The sequence below is a fragment of the Herpailurus yagouaroundi genome, unplaced genomic scaffold (assembly GCF_014898765.1).
Source record: "Herpailurus yagouaroundi ecotype Mexico unplaced genomic scaffold, PumYag 159, whole genome shotgun sequence".
NCBI classification, from domain to species: Eukaryota; Metazoa; Chordata; class Mammalia; order Carnivora; family Felidae; genus Herpailurus; species Herpailurus yagouaroundi.
Window position 1 is genome coordinate 38061344 of NW_024412400.1, and position 17365 is coordinate 38078708.

The 17365-nt window shown below is 34.6% G+C and overlaps 1 protein-coding gene and 1 long non-coding RNA gene across 4 annotated transcripts in view; one reads left to right on the forward strand and one right to left on the reverse strand.

The window, feature by feature from the left end:
- PLS1 (plastin 1) overlaps nt 1–16618 on the forward strand; it is a 135158-nt gene extending 118540 nt beyond the window's left edge. For all 3 annotated transcript variants that reach the window (XM_040480393.1, XM_040480392.1, XM_040480391.1), the window contains 5 exons: nt 81–195; nt 7339–7472; nt 8861–8984; nt 15299–15423; nt 16144–16618. In XM_040480393.1, the coding sequence (XP_040336327.1) occupies nt 81–195; nt 7339–7472; nt 8861–8984; nt 15299–15423; nt 16144–16279 (634 nt within the window). In that variant the 3' untranslated portion in view covers nt 16280–16618. The remainder of the gene's footprint in view (nt 1–80; nt 196–7338; nt 7473–8860; nt 8985–15298; nt 15424–16143) is intronic.
- LOC121033771 (uncharacterized) lies at nt 13381–15319 on the reverse strand. The gene is made up of 2 exons (XR_005792105.1): nt 15053–15319; nt 13381–14437 (listed from the first exon to the last, which is right to left on the reverse strand). It is a non-coding gene; the product is annotated as an uncharacterized LOC121033771 (long non-coding RNA).
- Nucleotides 16619–17365: the final 747 nt, after the last annotated feature.

A 17365-nucleotide genomic window follows, 5' to 3' on the forward strand; every position in this document is an offset into this window, starting at 1 on the left:
GTATTTTTGAAGACCTAAGCCTGTCTCCATTGTGCTTAATAAAATTCCTCCTCCTTCATCATCTTTTCCTCTTGTTTTAGTGACCTTGCAGATGCTTTAGTGATCTTTCAGCTCTATGAAATGATCCGTGTGCCAGTCGACTGGAGCCATGTCAACAAACCTCCTTATCCTGCTCTTGGAGGGAACATGAAGAAGGTGAATGAGATAATCACCAAATATGTGTTATTATTGTTCTAATATAAACCAGAGGATTTGGAGTTTCATAAAGCTTGGTAATTTGTGGTCTGTCTCCATGACTCTGATTCAACCCAAAATGTGTTAAGCTTACTAGGCCTTTTATAAGTGTGCTTTAATAAATGTTTGGAAACATGAAGACAGTTTTCTCAGCCAGACACTTTTACCGTTTTTATCTTTTTTTTTTTTTTATTTATATATGAAATTTATTGTCAAATTGGTTTCCATACAACACCCAGTGCTCATCCCAAAAGGTGCCCTCCTCAATACCCATCACCCACCCTCTCCTCCCTCCCACCCCCCATCAACCCTCAGTTTGCTCTCAGTTCTCAACAGTCTCTTATGCTTTGGCTCTCTCCCACTCTAACCTCTTTTTCTTTCTTTTTTTTTTTTTCTTCCCCTCCCCCATGGGTTCCTGTTAAGTTTCTCAGGATCCACATAAGAGTGAAACCATATGGTATCTGTCTTTCTCTGTATGGCTTATTTCACTTAGCATCACACTCTCCAGTTCCATCCACGTTGCTACAAAAGGCCATATTTCATTTTTTCTCATTGCCACGTAGTATTCCATTGTGTATATAAACCACAATTTCTTTATCCATTCATCAGTTGATGGACATTTAGGCTCTTTCCATAATTTGGCTATTGTTGAGAGTGCTGCTATGAACATTGGGGTACAAGTGCCCCTATGCATCAGTACTCCTGTGTCCCTTGGATAAATTCCTAGCAGTGCTATTGCTGGGTCATAGGGTAGGTCTATTTTTAATTTTCTGAGGAACCTCCACACTGCTTTCCAGAGTGGCTGCACCAATTTGCATTCCCACCAACAGTGCAAGAGGGTTCCCGTTTCTCCACATCCTCTCCAGCATCTATAGTCTCCTGATTTGTTCATTTTGGCCACTCTGACTGGCGTGAGGTGATACCTGAGTGTGGTTTTGATTTGTATTTCCCTGATAAGGAGCGACGCTGAACATCTTTTCATGTGCCTGTTGGCCATCCGGATGTCTTCTTTAGAGAAGTGTCTATTCATGTTTTCTGCCCATTTCTTCACTGGGTTATTTGCTTTTCGGGTGTGGAGTTTGGTGAGCTCTTTATAGATTTTGGATACTAGCCCTTTGTCCGATATGTCATTTGCAAATATCTTTCCCATTCCGTTGGTTGCCTTTTAGTTTTGTTGGTTGTTTCCTTTGCTGTGCAGAAGCTTTTTATCTTCATAAGGTCCCAGTAATTCACTTTTGCTTTTAATTCCCTTGCCTTTGGGGATGTGTCGAGTAAGAGATTGCTATGGCTGAGGTCAGAGAGGTCTTTTCCTGCTTTCTCCTCTAGGGTTTTGATGGTTTCCTGTCTCACATTCAGGTCCTTGATCCATTTTGAGTTTATTTTTGTGAATGGTGTGAGAAAGTGGTCTAGTTTCAACCTTCTGCATGTTGCTGTCCAGTTCTCCCAGCACCATTTGTTAAAGAGACTGTCTTTTTTCCATTGGATGTTCTTTCCTGCTTTGTCAAAGATGAGTTGGCCATACGTTTGTGGGTCTAGTTCTGCAAAAGGCCCCGAATAGCCAAAGTAATTTTGAAGAAGAAGACCAAAGCAGGAGGCATCACAATCCCAGACTTTAGCCTCTACTACAAAGCTGTCATCATCAAGACAGCATGGTATTGGCACAAAAACAGACACATAGACCAATGGAATAGAATAGAAACCCCAGAACTAGACCCACAAACGTATGGCCAATTTACCGTTTTTATCTTTAACAGGTTGTAGTACGTAATGTTCTTTGAGCTACATCATAAGTGCATTCCTGTTTTATAAACATCAGAACTTGCTAAATCTTTACTGGTTATTTTGTTAATATCTTTCAACAGATATTTATTGATTACCTACTACCTGTACAGTGCAGTGTAGGGTACAAAATAATACAAGGCATGGTCCTCAAGAAGCCTAAAAAATTAGATATGTGTGTAAACAACTACAATATAGTGCAGAATACATAGAAGTAAATATGAGTTCTAAGGAAGAAAAGGCCACAGGCCACGCTTATTATGAGAAGCTTCATGCAGGAGGTGTAATCTGAGATACGAGTTTGAGAAATGGATAGAATTTTGTGAGAAGGGGACTGGAGAGGGGCTGAGGATGAGGAAAAGGAATAGTGATGGGAAAATATAAAATGCGTTTCTGGGAATTGGGGAGAATAGGTTAGCTATAACAGAGGATTCCGATAGGTAAGAAGTATGAACGCTAAAAATTTTGATTGGAGCCAGATGTTGAGAACCTTGAGCTTGTGCTTTACACTAGAAACAATGGGAAGCGATTAAACATTTTTGGGCAGGACAGTGACTTGATTACAGTCGGTGGGAGACTATCAGTGGTAGATGAATGATAAAGAGAAGTGGTTGTCTTCCAGTATTCTTCCTCAAATAGGGGATGTGTGGTGTCCTTCATGTTCATGTCTGTCCTCTTGAATTGCTGCTTTAATATTCAACTTTAGTTTTGTTTTTGCTTTTCCTTTTTACCGTCTGTATCAGGATTATTTGCTTTCTAAAGTAAAATTTTGTAGGACTTTAAAATTTTTGTATTTTAACTTTATCCTTTAAAGTATGAATAATTTGAATACATAATACAAATTATGAACTCACATTGCTATAATTTATAAGTATGGCTATTTTGAAACTGATCTGCATCCTCATGATTTAAAAACTATCTCTAGTTGAATAAATGGAAATATAACCATACTCCTGTATAGAAACATTAAATCTTATGAAGATAGTACATTTTTGCAAATTAATTTATAGGTGGAAAATAATTCCAGTTAGAAATCCATTAAGTCTCCTTTTGTGTATATATGGGCATATATACGTGTGTTGCAGGTTGGGATTGATAAAGTTATTCTAAAATTCCGACGGAAGAAGAAACAGGCCCAAAACATCAAGAACATTTTCTGAGAATAGAGGCAGGAGGTGTTAGAAAAAATATATAATTTTATTATAAAGCTAAAATAATTGAAATAGTTTAATACATATATAAGAATGAAACGGAATAGAGTAGTCTAGAAACCTAAAATATAAGAAGTTAATATATGACAAGATTCTTGCTAAATTTGATAATAGGGAAAGGAAAGATCACCCAAAAAATGATGCCAGAACAACTGGTTAACTACTTTGTTAGGGGAAAAAGTGGTCTTCACCATTAACCAAACAGAATGAATTCCAAATGGATTAAGGTAAACAATTAAAGGATTAAATGTAATAAAAAAATGATTACTCTTGGAATGATTTAAAAAACTACAAAAAATTGATATAATAGATTACATATAAATTTAAAACATCTCTGTGCAAAAATAAGCATCATAATTAAAAACAATAAACTTGGTAAATTATTTGCAACAACTATGGTAAGTAGTTAATATTCTTAACATGTAAGTAGTCCATACAAATTAATTACTGAAACTCAATTGCTATTACTAAAATTGTAATAGGAAAATGTGAACTTGAACAATGTGAATGAACAGTTCACAGAAAAAGAATGATGGATAATACACTTATGAAAACTTTGTACCTGCAATAAAGAAATGCAATTTCAGGGTCACCTGGGTAGCTCAGTCTAAACATCCGATTTCAGCTCAGGTCATGGTCCTGTAGGTTCGTGGGTTTGAGCCCCGAGTTGGGCTCTGTGTTGACAGCATAGAGCCTGGAGACTGCTTCAGATTCTGTGTCTCTTTCTCTCTCTGCCCCTCCCCCGCTCATGCTCTGTCTCTCTCAAAAGTAAACAGTTTTTAAAAATGCAATTCAAATAAACAATTGGATTACATTGCATCCAATATTAGAGAAAGTATTACATTTATATAACTTTTCTAGAATCAGTTTGGTAATACTGATCGCTATCTTCAAAAAAGTCCTTTGACTTAATGGTGTCACTTCTTATTATCTTTTCTAATGAAATAATCAGTCAGACAAGAAGTTGTATACCAAATTGCTTATCTTAGCAATGTTTATAGAGGAAAAAAAAAAAACTAGAAAACCCATATGATGAAGTAAAATATACCATTAAAAAGTAGTAGTATTTTTAGTGTTTTAATAATAGTGACATGGAAATGAACAGGATACAAAATTGCATATATACATAGGAATCAAATTTGTTTAAAATACACACACACATTCAAAAAGGACTTCTATTCTTCAAATCTCTAGAATGAGTATGTATGTATAGACTTTATAATTAAATTATTTGTTAAAGGGACTATATCATAATAGTGAAGTAAATGGGTAGTGTAATTATAAGAGATTTATATTTATATTTTTCAGTATTTCTAGGGATTGGACCACCTACAGTTAACATGTTATTTGATTTGCCTGTAATTCTTTTGTGAGTAGAATTCAGAAAATTTTGTTAACTAATTTTATGTAATGTTTCAAAATCAAAATGTCAGATGCAAATTTTTTCTTTTAATTGAGGTATAGTTGACACACAATGTTACAGTAGTTTTAGGTGTACAACATAATGATTGGACAACTATACTATGCTCACCACAAGTATAATTGCCATCTATCACCATACAATGCTATTACAGTCCCATTAATTATATTCCCTATACTGTATCTTTCATCCCAGTGACCAGTTCATTCCATAACAGGAAGCCTGTATTACCTACTCTCTTTAACCCTTTTTATCCATCCCCCTCCTCCCCTGTACAACCACCAGTTCTCTGTATTTATTTTTTTTTTGCATTTATTTTGTTTGTTTTTGCTCACTTGTTTTTTAGAGTCTAAATATATGTGAAATCATATTTGTCTTCTCTGGCTGACTTATTTCATTTAGCATAATACCCTCTAGGTCTGTCCATATTGTCGCAGAAGGCAAGATCTCATTCTTTTTTATGGCTAATATTCCATTGTATGTAGGTACCACATCTTCTTTGTACCATCTACTGATGGGCACTTCCATATCTTGGCTTTTGTAAATAATAACTGTAATAAACATAAGAGTGCATAGATCTTTTTGAATTGGTGTTTTCATTGTCTTTGTGTAAATACCAGTAATGGAATTATTGGATTGTATGGTGTTTATATTTTTAATATTTTGAAGACCCTCCATACTTATTTTCCACAGTGGCTGCACCAATTTACATTCCCACCGACTGTGTACAAACATTCCTTTTTTTCCACATCCTAACCAACACTTGTTATTTCCTGTCTTTTTCTTTTTTTTTTTTTTTGGAATAGTTTTGGAAAAATAGGTATTACTCTTCTTTAAATATTTGGTAGAATTCACCTGTGAATCCATCTGGTCCTGCACTTTTGTTTGTTGGGGGATTTTTGATTACTGATTTAATTTTATTACTACTAACTGATTTGTTCAGAATTCTTCCTGATTCAGTTTATGTAAGATTGTATATTTCTAGGAATTTATCCATTTTTTCTAGGTTGTTCAATTTTTTGGCGTATGATTTATGTAGTTGTCTCTTACAATCCTTTGTGTTTCTGTGGTGTCAGTTATTACTTCTCTTTCATTTCTGGCTTTATTTATTTGATTCCTCTCTCTTGAAGAGTCTGGATAAAGGTTTATCAATTGTGTATACCTTTTCAAAGACCAACTCTTGGTTTCTTTGATCTTTTCTATTTTTGTTTTTATTCTCTTATATCATTTATTTCTGTTCTGATATTTATTATTTTCATTCTTTCTATTAACTATGGTGTTTGTTCTTTTTCTAGTTTCTTTAGGAGTAAGCAGATGCAAAATATAACAGGAAAACAAACTACTCATTTTATCTGGAATTTGAAATAGGCGATGTCACAAGTGATTATGTAAAATTCTTCCTTTCACCATATACTAGCTATTTATAGAATGAAACATAACACCTGTAATAAATTTAAAATGTTTAAAAAATGAAGGAGTACCTACCCAACAAAGTATCACAGAGTCTAATTTTATAGACTTTGGGCATTCATCAGCAGACATCACTTTACTTCATTTGTAAAGTTCACAGAGTTGTGCCACTTAAATAGTCTTTTTTCATTATTTTTTCAGTATTTCTTTTCACTTGGAACCCTGTATCCTATTGTGTAATTTTTCTCATTTTCCCAATGATCTAAGATTCATGTTTCTAAAGTGTTTGCAGTGCTTGGTAATCATTTCTCCCCTTAACTCCATTAAACTGCACTCTCCAATTTTTTCTTGCTTTCTTTGTGTTTATTCTTACCTCTCACAGGTTCTTCATGTTTTAGCCTGACACCTCTGGAATTTCCAAGGCTCAGTTCTTGGCCCAGTGCTCTTAACTTTCTATATTTACATCCTCAGAGAGCAGATCCATTTTAAGAGTCTTTAGTAGTACCATAAACATAGGAAAGCTGCACTTCTTACTCTTTCTCTAGTTGGTACCTCTCCAGATCTTAGAGGTTTTGCCAATTTGGAATCAACTGTTGCCAAAAAATAGAACACATCTTTTCCCTAATGGTAGCATCCATTTCCAGGTAACCTTTCATTGTGGTCGAATCAACATGTTAGGCCTCTAGTAACCCTGAGCACCCTTCTCCCCATCATTTCCCTTAAGAATTTTGGTCAAACTAACTATAAAACAGACAGCCCATCATTGAAACACATTTTACACCTAAGTGATTATTATTATAATTTGCTAGAAAATTCTCCCGATGAAACAGGTATCTGTGGCAAATATGTTGGTTTTTCTCTCTCCTGTTCACACTGTTACATAATCAGGACTTTGATGCTATTTTCTACAAATTAGGAATCTATTCAATTTCTTTTTAATTCTGTGCATTTCTATAGGATACATTTCTCATTACGTAGACTGAATCTATAGTATAATATGATTATTAGGAAAAAGAAAGAATTGAAAATTATTGTCTCCTTGTATTTTAAAAAAATGCATACTCCTCAGAGCTCTGATATCTTCAGCTATAAAATGGGAATAGTTGTAAAATGGGAATAATAATTATTTCCTTAATTTCAGTGTTATTATGAAATGATATTCTGTCATATAAACTAAAGATATCTTCATAATTATTTTTCAGATAACTGAACAAGGCTAGCATATTCAAGAGATATAGTTTTAAAACCCGTTTTTATACTAAAACTTTTACTTATTATTTGTAGATCGAAAACTGTAACTATGCAGTGGAGCTTGGGAAGAATAAGGCTAAATTCTCCTTGGTTGGCATTGCTGGGCAGGACCTAAATGAAGGGAATGCAACACTTACTCTGGCATTGGTATGGCAGCTGATGAGAAGGTAAAAGCTGATATGTTTATAGCAACACTTTTTCCTTCAACAAGTCATATGAACTAGTATTTTATCTATTTTTGAAGAATAAAAAACAGGGGGGCCTGGATGGTTCAGTCAATTAAGTGGGTGGCTCAGGCGGTTAAGCAGCTGACTCTTGATTTCGGCTCAGGTCATGATGTCCTGGTTCATGAGATCCAGCCCGGCACTGCGCTCCGTACTAACAGCCTGGAGCCCACTTGGGATTCTCTCTCTACCTCTCCTTCTACCCCTCTCCCCCTCCGCATGTTTGCATGCTCTCTTTCTCTCAAAAATAAATAAACATTTTAAAAAAGAGTAACAAGAAATATACAATGCAAAATATATTTTTAAATGACTTACTGTTGATAATATATTTTGTTTAAAAGTGGTTCAGTCTAGGAGCGCCTGTATGGTTCCATCTGTTAAAAGTGCAACTGTGGCTCAGGTCATGATTTCACGGTTTGTGGGCTTGAGCCCCACCTCGGGCTCTGTGCTGACAGCTCAGAGCCTCAAGTCTGCTTCCGTTTTTGTGTCTCCCTCTCTGCCCCTCCCCCCATCATGTTCTGTCTCTGTCTCTCTCTCTCAAAAATAAACATTAAAAAGTTTTTTTTAGGGGCACCTGGGTGGCTCAGTAGGTTAAGCATCCGACTTCAGCTCAGGTCACGATCTCACGGTCTGTGAGTTCGAGCCCTGCGTCGGGCTCTGGGCTGATGGCTCAGAGCCTGGAGCCTGTTTCCGATTCTGTGTCTCCCTGTCTCTCTGCCCCTCCCCCGTTCATGCTCTGTCTCTCTCTGTCTCAAAAATAAATAAACGTTAAAAAAAAATTTTTTTTAAAGTGTTTTTTAAATAAATAAAATGAAATAAAAGTGGGTCAATCTAGGGGTGCCTGGGTGGCTCAGTCGGTTAAGTGTGTGACTTCATCTCAGTTCATGATCTCTCAGTCTGTGGGTTCGAGTCCCACGTTGGGCTCTGTGCTGACAGCTCAGAGTTTGGAGCCTGCTTTGGTTTCTGTGCCTCCCTCTCTTCATGCCCCTGCCCCACTTAAGCTCTGTTTCTCTCTGTTTCTCTCTCAAAAATAAATAAATTAAAAAAAATTTTTTCTTAAGTGGGTCAATCTCTAAAACTAATCACTTTTATTAAACTGCTTTGTAAGGGGTTGTTTTTTAAAAAATACCATATGGTAGTTTTTGTTTCTGATTACTGAGCTTTGTAACTTTAGAATGTGACTAAGTGCAAATAGCAGAGTAAAATTAGAAATATTTATAAGAACCAAAATGTTTCTTAAATATTTAAATGTTGATATAAATGATGTGAGAGCAAATTTCACCTCTTTTCTCTCCCCTTTCACTGTCAAATGTACATCTTTTCTGTTATAGGTACACATTGAATGTGTTGTCAGATCTTGGAGAAGGTGAAAAAGTAAATGATGAAATTATTATTAAATGGGTCAATCAGACGCTTAAAAGTGCAAAAAAACATACTTCTATTTCCAGCTTCAAGGTAATCAAAAGCTATTTTAAAATTTTGTTTTTGTAAGAAATTAAGTGTAGGAAGGAATTTTTATTAGAAATTACATTGGTTTAGATTCAGAATTACATTAACATTATATCTCAGAAACACAATTTATGAACTTAGGCCTGCTAGTTATTTGGCATGTGTAAAGCAAAAGTATAGTTTGAACTCTTATGTTTTTGACTGGTTGTCGTATTGAGTATAAATGCAGATTAATATTATCAACTCTGGTCATCTAATCTTAAAAAAAATAGAATAGAGCCAAAAAACCCAATTGTCAAATGAAAAAGAAAGATTAAAAAACCATTGTTTATATAGGACCTATAATGTTTTGTGCTCCCTAGCAGCAGTCTCAGAATTGTATTGACATCATTTCCAAGGCATAACAGAGCCAGCCAAACCGATTCAAGTGGGAATTGAGAAAACTGGTAGGAAAAAAAATATCTTGTTATCTGGCTTCATAATGGCACTTAACACTCACTTTTGAGCATTTGTGGATGATTCATAAATCACTTAAAACGTAATCTGTACATACACACCCACTAATTTTCATGCATTTCCATTGTGTTTCGCTTTTGCATGCAAGGTGATGTTATCTACAACTAAGCATGTCTGCTTGTACACATTCATTCAGTGAGCCTTGTGTTTGTGCTTTTATTATGTGAAAAATATGTGAAAAATCAGCAAATTTTTTTTTAGTGATTAAAGTGCAAACAGATGAACCCCTAAGCTCTCCTAAGAGTTATCTATCCATCTTTAGTTTTTTCTTTGGCTTTGTTCTATATGCTTAACAACATTTTAGAGCAGGAAAAATTTCAGAAATTGATAAATTCAATTTTTTACTAAATAGTGAGCCCCAAAGGGATTTTAACATGACAACTAGAATAAGTCAGAGATGTTACCTGAGTCCTAGTTCAAGTGTGTTTCTCTTTTTGCCATCTTGGAAGGAACTAATGACTTTGAGTTTTTGTTGTTGCTTGTTAAAAAAAAAAAAAAAAAAAAAACACAAGAATTTTCAGTCCATGATTTGTTTTTGTATATTTTAGGCATAAAATACAACTTAAAAATGTAAAACAGGAAAGGGGACGTATAAAATTCTCTAATTGATAGTTATCAAAGTTGTTGTAATGAAATTTTACACATTTGTACATTAGTTGATGAAAAATAATAAGCATGTATATAATTAAGTCAAATACAATAATAAAATATTTAGAAACAAATACTTATTAAGCTTTTACTATTAAGTAACATTTATAGGTAAAGAAAAAGATACAGAATATAAGAAATTAATTTGTCCCTCATAGTGTTCACCATTTATTTGAAGAAAAAAATTTTCATAATTGGCATTTTCATAACAAGCTAGAAGAAGGTCCATCTTGAATAAAGGCAAGTCAAAGGTTAGGAGAAATAGTTTGGCTGGAGAGGATGGTTCCTAAGGGAGTAGTGCTGGATATAGTCTGAGTCAAGATTGTGGGGGAGTCTGGCCTTAATAAAAGTGTGTTGGTATAAGGACTAATGTAAGAAAAGTGACTGTTTTTAGAAATACTCTTCTGAATGTGGTGGGCAGGATGGATTAGACTAAGAAAGCTGTAAATGCTAGGACAATGCCTAAGAAGCTGAAGCAGGTGTGAAATGATAAAAATCTGATTGGAGTTGAGGGTGGGCACTGGGAATGTTAAGAATAGATAGTTATTTGCTATTGCAAAAGAACAGGTAGGATTTGGCTTCTTGATTTGAGGAAGCACAGGAGAGAGAGGAGTTAAAACTTGATGTTTTAGGCCTGGGTAATTGAAAAACAGATAACACTAACAAATGGGAATGTCAGGATGTACAGTTGCTTTCTGGAAAAGGTGATGAGTTCAATTTTAAGCTTGTTGAATTTGAAGTAATGTTCAGGAAATAAGCTGGATGAAAGGAAATATTAAAACTGGTAATACAGACTTGGTGATCAGTTGAATAGAAGAGATAGTTGAAAAATGTGAGTACACAGATCCTTTAAGGGAGAGAACTCACAATGAAAGGCAAACTTGAGAGTTGTACTTAGATCCGAAGTAACAGAAACATAATGCAAATGTGCTTGGCATTTATTTATTAGATGCTCAATAATAAAATCTTTAAAGAGACTGTAGTTAAGAAATGTGGCAGCAAATGCTAAAAAATAGTTGGGGTGGGGAGGCTTTTTTTTTTTTCCAACTGTAGAAGACATTATATTTGAAGGCTACCATAAATGGTACTCGTAAGAATCTATTAATTATAATCAAGGCAGTGCTATACTGAGAAATTTAGAAAAGACAAATTTACTCTTTTCAGTTGCAAAGTAATTTTCCCTCAGCAGGAAGATAAGGAAGTGTACGAGCACTGAGTAATACGTGGAATTACTGAATCACTATATTGCACACCTGAAACTAATATAACACTGTGTCAAACTACACTGGAATTAAAATAAAATACAAATAAAAGAAGATAAGTAAGTGGAATATCAGCCATAACAATAATCATAATTACCATTGAGTGCTCTATGTCACCATGCTAAGCACTTTACACAGTTTCTTTTAATTCTCTCAATAATTCTATAAGCAAAAAGGAGAACTTTATAAAAGTTAAACAACTTGCCCACGGTCATACAACTATTGAGCAGAAAAGCTGGATTTCATTTCCAGATCTAACTGCAGGTTGAAAGCCAGGCTTTAGAGTTGTATGACCCTGGATTTGACTTCAGCTCAGATACTTATTAGTTATGTGACACACTGCTCATTCATCTCATAAATATTCAAAGCTTACCCTGTAGTAGGTGCTTTGCTAGTCACTGTGACTACATAATGCCCTCAAAGTGCTCACTGTTCAGTAAAGAAAGCAGTAAGAAAACAGGAATCACTGTGTGGGGTGTCAGCAATACTATAAAAACCAGGGGAGTAAGGAGAACATGAGAGGGCATGTGTTTTGTAAAAACCTTCGTAGTTTATACTAACAGCTGGACTACACCTCTTGATGAATAAAATTGAATTTACTTCTGGCTCACCATTCAGTGTCTTTGTGACTGTGGGCAGGTTATTAATTTCTCTATTCCTCAGTTTCCCCATATTTAAAATGGAGATATTAATAATACCTATCTTCTGAGTTTGTGTCAGACTAAATAAGTTAATGAACATAAAGAGCTCAACAATACCTGGTACATATTAAGGGCTCAGTAAAAGGGTTTACTACACTACTGGTATGGCAATATATAAAGGGCATCATATGTGGAGAGTTTCCTGTTAAGCTATTTCGAGAACTCTGGCTGCCACATCACTGTGTTTGCACTTCTATTTTCAAGAATGACAGAAAGAACAATGGCATGCAATGTTCTAATAGTAATGTGTATCACATTAAGAGAAAGGGATGATACAATTCATTATCTTGAAAATCAAGCCAAACTCTAGGCTGTCTTTGAGAGTCTAGACATTTTTGCTTTTGTAATTTATTTATAATTAACTTAAGGAAAGATGATGAAAATGTACATGCTAAACTGATGATTTTACTATAGGCCCTGTCCCCTTTGCAAAAGTAAAATGTCTTTTACTGATAATACACAGATCAGAAGAGTTGAAAGATAGGCCTGTTTTCTTGGAAATAGGAAGATAAGGGATCCAATATAACTCTTGAAACTTAAATCTTTCATTCAATTCAATAAAGTTTTTCCCATAAGGAAATAGATGAAAACATTGTTTCCTTACATCTAAGTGAAGAAATGTTTAAAATACCACAAAATAAAATAAAATAAAATACCACAAAATATTATATACTTTCAGCTATGAGTAAAGTCTGAGGATCTTATGTATTACATGGTGACTATAGTTAACACTATATAGTATAACTGAAATTTGCTAGAATAGAAATTAAATGTTTTTACAAAAAAAATACACACACACACACACATATATGTAGGTGATGGATGTGTTAATTAACTAATGGGAGTAATCCTTTCACAACATATAGGTATATCAAATATTCAGGATGTACACTTTAAATGTCTTACAATTTTATTTGGTAATTATACTTCAATGAAGCTGAAAAAACAAAAGAACAAAATAATTTTCCCCAATCTTACAAAAAACCTTACACATCTGTAAATAACTAATCAAAATACAGCACAATTAAACCAATTGTCTGTTTTTGAATCATCATAGAAATATTATATGAAGAGGAAGTACACAGAAAATTAAAATTTATTATAGAATGACATAAATGTTAAGTTTAATTTTAGGAAGAATAATGGTGTACATTAGAGTCATCTAGAAATCGTATTAAAAATGTAGATTCCTAACCCCATCCACAGATAACCTGACTCATTAATTTGAGTATAGCAATAAATTTGTGCTTTTAACAAGCGTGTCAGGTGGTTTTCATGTAGGTGGCCTGCAGACCACACATTGAGGCAAAAATAGGAAAAATTTTCAGAAATAAGGAAGATGCCAAAAAAACCAGATCCAGATTACCAGCATCAAATAGACTTAAGGACCCTAATTATTTTTACCCCTCTACTTCTATTCCCCGCCCCCAAAAAAATCTGTTTCACAAAACAGAACATTCCTGAAAGTAAACAATATAAATTTTTCTAAAATTAATAAATGTAGTGGCTCATAGATCAGGGCCCAAAAAAGTAGCCTTCTTCATATGGCTTCAAATGGTTTTTTTCAAAAAATTTATTAATTTGGCTAGGAACTATAGTAGATGCTTTCACTTATATTAATAGTCCCAAGAATCCTGTGACAGTCTCAGGGCGGCGATTAGGATGCTGCCTAGCAAACACCTAGCAAGCAACGGTGCTTGCTTTTGACTTCAGGTAACAGAAACCCACTTTAAAGTGGTTTAAACCAAAAGAAAAGGTACAGAGTAGCAGAAATCCAGAGGTATCGTAGATTTCAGGGTTGGTTGAGCCAGTATTTGAAGAATTTCATGTAGGACTGAGGTTTTTGTCCATCTCTGCTTTGCCATTTACAGTGCCAATTTCACCCAAAGCTGGTTTTCCACTTGGTTATAGGATAACTGCTGGTTGTGACAAAGGTTTCATCCTCTCATTCACATCCAAGAGGAGGGTTTCTGGTTTTCCACAGCTCTTCCAGAAAATAGCAAGGGCCTCACATTAAATTAAATTAGGCCCAAATTAAATCACTGTGCTAATAAAATGAGATTACTCTATTTGGTTCAGACTAGTGTTTTTGTTAATCTAAGGAGTCTTTTTAGACGTTCTCTTCCTAAATACTCCTCCCCATGAAATTTTAATGCCATAGATATTACTGTATGTTTATACACTTTATGCTTTATGCATAAAAAAGAGTAAGTTTATTACCCTACCCCCAGAATGCATGGCCTAGACTAATTCAGGATCACCCTTGGAGCTGTGGATTGGGTCAGCTTTCCTTGAAGCACATGTCCATGTGAGGGAGGCATGGATGTGGGTTCTGTTAGGATGGAGAAAGTAGTAAGGAATGAGTAAATTCTAGGTAAGCAAGCAACAGTGGCCACTATTCAAGCTGAGACACAGAACAAGTAATTTTTCTTTCAAGTACTGGTAAGTGGTAAAATCAATTGACCAGGCTTTCTGATTTGAACTGCAGTAATCTATCCACTAGAATTCAGTTGTTCATTTTTAGTTTACCTTGGAGGTAACTTCAAAAATGGAGAGGATCTTGGGCATTAGAGTCAGACAGTCATGGGTTCAGTTATTGGTTTTGTACTTACTGGTTGTGTAAACAAGTCACTTGAGCTCTGTGAACTACATTTAATTCCTCTCTAAGAGAGATTATAATTTCTTTATTATCAGGCTGTTAGGAGAATTAAACAAGCTGAACATGTAAAGCAACAAGAATAATGCCTTTGTAAATGTTAGTTCCTTTCCAGTTTTTGTTTTCTGAATTTTTCAGTTTTGTTTCTGAATTTTAAGTGAAGGCTTAGGAATTCATGGTCTAAGACATATATATTACTAGAACTTGCAAAACTATTAATTTAAAATTCATCTCCTATTCCCTTTCAAAAGTTGTTTATTTTTTGCAGAATGGATACTGTAGTTAGCATACTTTAGGAACTGTCACATCTGCAAGCCTTATTTGGATATGGTGGCAACTCTACATGTAAGCTCTGTAAAGACTGAAGGAAAAGCATATTTTAAATGGTTTATGATGTGTGCTGTTTGCAGAAAAGTCGAACGTTCAGTATAAAGAAAATTTATGTTGCTCTCAGTTATATGGTTATGACCTGGTCTGCCATTTATGAAAATTAAAAGTAAGATGTTTATGAATGTTCATCAATTCTTTATTTTCTAGGACAAATCTATCAGCACAAGCTTACCTGTCCTAGACTTAATAGATGCCATCGCACCAAATGCAGTTCGTCAAGAAATGATCAAGAGAGAAGACTTATCTGAAGAGGACAAGCTAAACAATGCTAAGTAAGCCTTTTATGGTTGGTTGGTTGGCTTGTGTGTTTGTTTATTTAGTTAGTTATTAGTTTGAGAGAGGGGGGCGGGTAGAGGGACAGGGGCCAAGGGAGAGAGAGAATCCCAAGCAGGCTTTGCGCTCATCATGGACCCTGATGTTGGGGCTCAATCCCATGATCCTGGGATTGTGACCTGAGCCGAAATCAAGATTTGGGCACTGATCCAACTGATCCACCCAGGCGCCCTGCCTTTTATGGTTTAACACAGTGGCTCTTTAATTTCTTAAATCCTTACACTTAAGGTTACTATGTCTTTATAACATTTTTAAGTACAACTTAAATGGGGAATATGATTAAAGACTTTCAAAATTAACTTTCTTGTCGGGGCGCCTGGGTGGCGCAGTCGGTTAAGCGTCCGACTTCAGCCGGGTCACGATCTCGCGGTCCGTGAGTTCGAGCCCTGCGTCAGGCTCTGGGCTGATGGCTCAGAGCCTGGAGCCTGTTTCCGATTCTGTGTCTCCCTCTCTCTGCCCCTCCCCCGTTCATGCTCTGTCTCTCTCTGTCCCAAAAATAAATAAAAACATTGAAAAAAAAATTTTTTTTATAAAATAAAAAAAAAATTAACTTTCTTGTAAAGTTAATCTTATCAAAATATTTCATTCTTTTATTAACATATATTAAGTGAGAACATAGTAGATAACAAATACTAAGATATTTTTCTTGTCGTTTGAAGATACGCCATTTCAGTTGCTCGAAAGATTGGTGCCCGGATATATGCCTTACCTGATGACCTCGTAGAAGTGAAACCAAAGATGGTTATGACTGTGTTTGCATGCTTAATGGGAAAAGGACTGAATAGAATAAAATAATGAGAAACATTTAATATGATTTTCTGCCACATTAAACACACTGAATGCCTCACAGTTTACAGATTTCTGAAATGTAGTGGGTATAAAACCAGAGATTATTTGTATGCTTAAAATAGTTGTATAATTCATTAATGAATTAAATATCTTGTTTCTACTGGTTAGAATCTGTCAACCTTTTTGGATAACACAGTTAATTTACCAGTAGATACTGATATGTTCATTATCAAGTCGATATTTCATAATTAAATTATTTTCATTTCCTGAAAGTCTTATTAAAAGCAAGACTAATTCATTGTTTTTCATGGTTCAAAAAGATCAATACAAAAATTTTTTGCAGGTCTGCTGTGTTTTGATTTGTATGTGGATGTGTGTGTGTGTGTGTGTGTTAATTTTGATCATAAATGTATTCAAAGTCATAATCCAGTTTATTTTATTTTTTCCTCCAACTATATGAACCTTAACTTTTCTGTAAATTTCTATATGGTCTCAAATTTTTAAGTGACAAGTATTGTTCATTAACATTAAACTTTTTTATATATGAGAACTAACTCTTGAAGAAACCCCAAAGTACATTCTCTTGTATAAGTAGCAGGAGCTTTTTACTTAAAACTTAATTTTAATTGTAGATACTACATATGCTAGTTTGGTAATAGAACTTTAACTATGACATGCAGCATATATGTTGGTAGATTGTTATTACAGAAAGATCTGTGTACATATGTATTTTTTGCATCTGAATTACCCAGGTTTTCTTAAATGGTATATAAAACTAGTCAGTCAGCCAACCATTAAGTGTTTATTGTAGTCCCACGATGTGTGTAACACTTGTCATTATGTAGATATCTGGTACATGAAGATTTCTTTTAGAAATATTCATTTTGGATGTGCATATAGTTATTTTCCAACTGACTTCTTCCACATATTTATAGCAAAAAATTGGCTAGAACATCTCAAGACATGTTGACACTATACTGTTAGCTTCATATTACACATGTTAATTTTGATCTATAGGAAGCCCTAATTTAGAATATGCCCACTGAATATCTTTAGTAGAAAGTAACACAAAGCTAATATTGAACATAGAGT